The sequence below is a fragment of the Henckelia pumila genome, chromosome 2 (assembly GCF_033568475.1).
Source record: "Henckelia pumila isolate YLH828 chromosome 2, ASM3356847v2, whole genome shotgun sequence".
Lineage (NCBI taxonomy): Eukaryota > Viridiplantae > Streptophyta > Magnoliopsida > Lamiales > Gesneriaceae > Henckelia > Henckelia pumila.
Genome location: NC_133121.1, coordinates 181,893,763 through 181,899,689, shown reverse-complemented (window position 1 = coordinate 181,899,689; position 5,927 = coordinate 181,893,763). Strand labels below are relative to the sequence as shown.

General features: G+C 35.2%; 1 protein-coding gene across 6 annotated transcripts; it reads left to right on the top strand.

Annotated features, from left to right (window-relative positions):
* The first annotated feature begins 208 nt into the window (after window positions 1-208).
* Window positions 209-4,630, top strand: LOC140881382 (uncharacterized). 6 transcript variants are annotated; one of them, XM_073286649.1, is made up of 8 exons: window positions 209-435; window positions 761-925; window positions 1,043-2,584; window positions 2,739-2,885; window positions 3,078-3,224; window positions 3,377-3,499; window positions 3,640-3,789; window positions 4,165-4,630. In XM_073286649.1, the coding sequence occupies exons 3-8, from the start codon at window positions 1,088-1,090 to the stop codon at window positions 4,303-4,305; spliced, it is 2,205 nt and encodes a 734-aa protein (XP_073142750.1). In that variant the 5' UTR covers window positions 209-435; window positions 761-925; window positions 1,043-1,087; the 3' UTR covers window positions 4,306-4,630. The 6 variants fall into 6 exon arrangements, with proteins under 6 accessions (XP_073142750.1, XP_073142749.1, XP_073142747.1 ...); XM_073286648.1 differs by having other exon boundaries at window positions 210-435; window positions 767-857; window positions 3,045-3,224; XM_073286646.1 differs by having other exon boundaries at window positions 210-435; window positions 767-925; window positions 3,045-3,224.
* The last annotated feature ends 1,297 nt before the right edge of the window (window positions 4,631-5,927 follow it).

The window sequence follows — 5,927 nt, the reverse complement described above, 5'->3', positions numbered from 1 at the left end:
AAAGATTAGTTTGATAAACCAAAAGTTAAAACCGATTATGATAATTTGATGGAGGCTATTTGAAAAAAATTCCCAATTTCTCTATGATGAAGATGGTGATATTCAAAATCATATTCAAACGGCTTCTAAAATAAATTTTTGGAAAATTTCAATTATACAATAGCTTGTGAAGTACAAATCGAATAAATTGCCAACCAGACCTTAAAAAAATATTTGAAAATTGACCCCGCAAACGGTTTCGTCATCTCTTTTAGGTTAATTTAATTTAAATTAAATTCTCTGATGATTTGGAATCCCAATTTCAAACTTTAGGGCTTCCAAGTGTACGTTGCCACGATTTTCTTCAATCTCTTGTTTCTTATCTCTGTGTTCGTGCGAAGTTTCGTCATGTATGGGAGATTGATCTTGGCAGTCAATCATTTCGGGTTTTAGCAGGTAAATTTTTTCAATGTTTTTTTTTCTTTGAATTTATGGAGTCTTTTTTTGCTTTGAGCTTCTTAGTATCTTGATTTTGTCGGGAGTTTGGTATCGATCAAATACGTGTGTTGGGTGTAAAAGGGTTCTACGGATTGGATTTTTGAGGTCGTTTATCGGCTGATTAGGGTCTGAGTTCCCATCGATTTAGTGATGACGATGAATAGCTTTTAGTTTGTAAAGAATCTGGGAATCGGGAGTTGAGGGCATGCCTTATCAACTACGGCTGCAAAATTGGTGGTTTTGAATTTACTTTATCTTTTTCCTGATCACGAGTTCCTAAAAGTTGCAGTGGGGATTTCTCTTAATAAGTCAACTTCATCTCCGTGTGGATTGGAATATGCCGGATAGAGATGAACAGAGGTGGAACAGTCATTAGAGAAGTAAGAAAGGATTAATAATCCCTCTCCCCATAAGCATCTGCGCCAATTCCCATCTTTGTATTAGCTAAGTAAGCAAGTGTTGATTTAAATTCACGCTGAGGCTCTGTCTTAAAAGCAGTAAAGTTGCTTCGAGTTTCTTTTATACTAATGGTACGTAAAGTCTCCACAATTTTATTTTCATGCAGTTACTTGAGTGGCACAATTACTAGTATTGATTTACGAAGTGAAAAATGAGAGGGGAATCTGCTGGCCATTCACATTCTAGACCCTGTTTTGGGAGGAAAACATTGAGAAGGTGCAGGAATAGTCAGGAAGCTGATGATGTTATTCTGATTGATGTTGATTCCGATCACTTCGACAATGTCATTATCATTGATGTTCCCGATTCTTTACCGAAGAAACGGAAAGGTTCAAGCATACTCAGGGAAGATAACAACGGGCTATTGCAGACTGTAATATACATAGATGATGATGAAAGTTCGGACAAATTTAATTCTTTTGCTGGTGCCTCTTCTAGCAAGAGTTTTAAACCTCATGCGGAAGACTTCGAAGATGTGGATGCTGAAGAAAACCCATATATTCAAGAGAATGTAACTCCAGTTAGGTTATCAAAATGCAAGCGTACTTATTCTGGGAAAGCTTCTGCTGGAAAAGGATATGGTTTGAATCTGGATTCGGAAGACAATTCATCTGATAATGATCACCCTGATTGCGAGTTAATGGAAGATATTTATGGAAAGGTTCAAGAGCAGTGGCAAAAGGCGTACCGTAGGAGGAAAAAAGGTATTAAAAACGATCAGTCCGGCATTAGAAGTCAGAATGGTGCTTCAAGTTCTATGAATGATAGTAGCTATCAAACTGTCGGAAGAAAAGGTGAGAATGATAAATATATGGAGGCTCCAGATCTTTTCGACACAGGAAAATTCAATAATGAAGACGAAGGTACTTCTCCTCTCAGTGAAGAAGAGGATGCTCAACATCCCCCTTCCATCCATATTGAGCCGGAAGATCACCAATATTTTGAACCAGGAAGTTCCAGCCATTACAATGGGAAAAAATTCAAAAAATCAACGTCATATTCTTCTCATAAAAAACCTAAGATGTGTGTTGATGGGAACTCTGACTATTGCAAAGCTAGTTCAGTTAAAGACGACGTCACCATCAGCAAAGGCCAAAATGCTGTTGAAGCTGAAGCTGAAGCTGACCCTGTCAATATTTTCCCAGCCCATGAGTTTAGGGAGTCCCAGGTTACGTCCACTGGACGTGTTAATGAAATGGATCATTTGGAATCATGTGATCTGCATGAATCTGGAAGTGTTGAGAAGACATCTAATTTAACATCTGCAAGATCTTCATTTATGAGTTCTATCTTACCAGAGGAACAAACGCTCTCTGAAGAGTCTTCCTGCTTCCAAAATTCCTCATTAGGATCAAGAGAAGGCATCAAGAAAGGGTGTAATGGGGAAAATAGGCGGACAGTTGATGGTATACCATTCTCCAGAAACATACATGTACATGTTAATGATGCACAAGTTGGACTGGATGAATCTGTATCAAACAGTGGAGAGGAGGATAAAGATGAGGACTTTCATCCTGAAAATGGACTCGCTGTTGATTCTGTGGAGTCTTGTATACTTGGTGAACGAGAAAAGCATAAGGAAACTGATGGATACAAAATAGCTCTGGAGGAAGAACGGGTTTCACGGCATCAAGCACTAAAAAACCAGGTTTATATGGTTTCCTGTTTCTTATAAATCCTCTTTGCTGAACATTGTTTGCAGATGTTTTTGTCCACTTTTTTGTTTCAACTTGTGTTGTGATTCAGTGAATAGTTTTGCCCAATAGAGATAGTTTTGCAGATGATTTACTCTTCTTTTATAGGCTGACTTTCATCCTGAAAATGGACACGCTGTTGATTCTGTGGAGTCTTGTATGCTTGGTGAACGAGAAAAGCATAAGGAAACTGATGGATATAAAATAGCTCTGGAGGAAGAATGGGCTTCCCGGCATCAAGCGCTGAAAATCCAGGTTTATATTGTTTCCTGTTTCTTGTAAATCCTCTTTACTGAACATTGCTTGCAGATGTTTTTGTCCGGTTTTTAATTTCAACTTGTGTTGTGGGTCAGTGAATAGTTTTACTTGCCCAATAGAGATAGTTCTGCAGATGATTTACTCGTTTTTTTGTAGGCTGAAGAAGCTCAACATTTGCGTTGGTTGCAGAAGAGAAGTAAAGCTGAAAATACACACACTATGGATTCTGTGGAGAGTTGTATGATTGGTGAACGAGAAAAGTTTAAGGAAACCGATGAATACAAAAGAGCTATGGAGAAAGAGTGGGCTTCCAGGCAAGAAGCTCTAAAAATCCAGGTTTATGTTCTTTCCTACTGTTTATAAATCCTATTTACTGAACATTGTTTGCAGAAGTTTCTGTCCACTTTTAATTTGACCTTACATTGTGATTCAGTGAATATAGTTTTACTATCACTGTATCACATAATTACACGTTCTGTTTTTTGTAGGCTGAAGAAGCTCAACACTTGCGTCGGTTGCAGAAGAGAAGAAAAGCTGAAAGTTTGCGTTTGATGGACATGGAAAGAAGACAAAAGGAACGTATAGAGGAAATGCGCAGTACTCAAAAGAAGGTTTGCGTTTTGCGAGATCCTGTTCTGTTTTAAAATTCCTTTTTATTTGTCCAATTATTATGTTTTTGTGAGTTGTATTGTAGTCAGATTATGATGATTGTATCTTTGTATTAATGATGATTAATCAACTTGCTTTCTAGGATGAGGAAAATATGAACTTGAAAGAAGTAATTCGCGCTGAAGTTAGAACAGAGCTCAATAAACTGGAAATGACATGCCAAAATATGTCTTCTCTTTTGCATTCTTTTGGAATCCAAATAGAGGGTTGGCCTAATCCATCGTCACAAGAGGTAGTTTGCCTTTGTACTACATGCTCATTAACGTGATTACATTTCTTTTCATGTTTCTGAAATCCTTGTGCATATGAAGATGGTGCTACATTGACTTCATGAGTATGCCTTTTCCTTTAACATCATTTTAGTTCCCATATGATTGGAAGTCTTTTGACAAAGTTCGCAATTCTGATTTTTTGCTTTCTAAAGTCCAGTACTTTTTGAATGCTTTATGTGACAATCTACTATATATTTTTTTCATTGGAAGCTTGAATTATTTTGAAACATGTAGCATGTATTTGAAAATTAACTTCAATCCTAAGGGGACAGTGGTATGTGTAGTTTAGTTGATACTTCCATCAAATGGATTACTCTATCTTCGTCAACGTTCAGGTACAAACGGCATACAAAAAAGCTCTACTTACCTTTCATCCAGATCGAGCCTCGCGCTCTGATATCCGCCAGCAAGTCGAAGCTGAGGAGAAATTCAAGCTTATCAATCGTGTCAAGGAGAAATTTTCATCTGTTTTATGAGACTTCGGTGAGTCTCAGGCATGTCTATACTATACATCATAAGTTCCACCAAATTCTTTTCCTTACAATTGGCGGTAGGAATTAGCGACATTCGGTTCGGTTCGATTTGATTCAATTCGGGTACTTCAGTTAGATGCCTTCAGTTCTAAGTCCTGTTTTTGCAGAAAACACTCACTGTATTGCTTTGTTGCATAGGTTTTTATTTCTCCGCCTGCTTTATATATATTCTGTCATAATGGATTAATTTAAGAAATTGTAATACATTCGTATTCTAAGCGGATTGAGAAGGGATGGAAGTAGTTAATAAATTTCACTTTCTGTTTAATTTTTTTTAAAAAAATTGGAGATAAAAAAGTATGTAATAGGAAATTAGTTGAAATTCAGTATGACTATCAGGAATATAAATAATCTTCACATTCTGCGAGTGTATGATATGAAATAAAATAATCAAACTAGTGGTTCATTCATCATGTGTTTTTGTGCCTGTTTTCTTTTTTTATTTTTCTTTTTTTAAATCCTTTTTGAACTATTATGGAAAACAAATTATATTATAAAAAAAGCCTTCAAGATCGTGAATGGTACGCTGATTATTGAATAATATAATATAGTTTGAGTTTATATAGTTTGAGTTTTGTGTTTAGTTGAATTTTTTTTTAACATATTTGAGTTTGAATTGAATTCGATAATCACAGTTTTGAATCAATATTTTTTGAATCAGTCCGATTCATTTACCTTTGAATACCGTTTGGTATCATGGATATGATGTACGATAGATTAATAAAAAAAATGATGAGATGTGGATAAACAAGATATAGATATGAATAATATGTTGTTTTGTATATTTTTGATTTTGTAGGATTATTGTGTTTATTCTCTTAATTATCATTGTCAATTTCACATAATTTTACTTATATGACACTCATTCTCCATTAATACCATGAGTTGAGAGATATTTGTCATCAAGCCTACATCTAATGTCATATCGGGTCATGAGATATTATTGGGTTAACAAAAAAATGATAGAAACATGGGATGAGTAAAAATTTGTGTCTCATCCTACTTTCATATCATGTATCAAACGGTACCTTGATGTTAGAATTCGAGCCTACCTTTATCCAATCAGCTCGAGTTGAATAATTCCGATATACTTCATGGCCTATCTATTGGCTCGTTCGATCCTATGATTCCTATCTTTATAGCATATAGACAGTGCTTGTAGGGGTAGGATTGAACAATCCTTATTAGAGGTAGAATGCGTTCATGTGATAATAATATTATTGATAAAAAATATTTCAAAAAAAAATCTGAGCCTGCTCGACTAAAGGTTCTATTTCATAGTTTTTAGTAGTGTTCTGAAAATTATTAGATATATGAAATCCAATCAAAACCCACTAAGGACCTTCATTTTAAAAAAAATCTTGGTTTTTGTGTGGACTCACTGTTCTTAGTCGTCTTTGAATAGTAATGCTCAAAAATTAATCTCACCTAATTCCAAATAAAATAATAAATAATAGAAGACTTTTTCCGTGGATTGGGCCCAATTAGTGTATATTTTATCTAATTAATGGAACAGATATGATTACTTTAAATGAAGCATATTAACAATTAACAAACTAACAAAA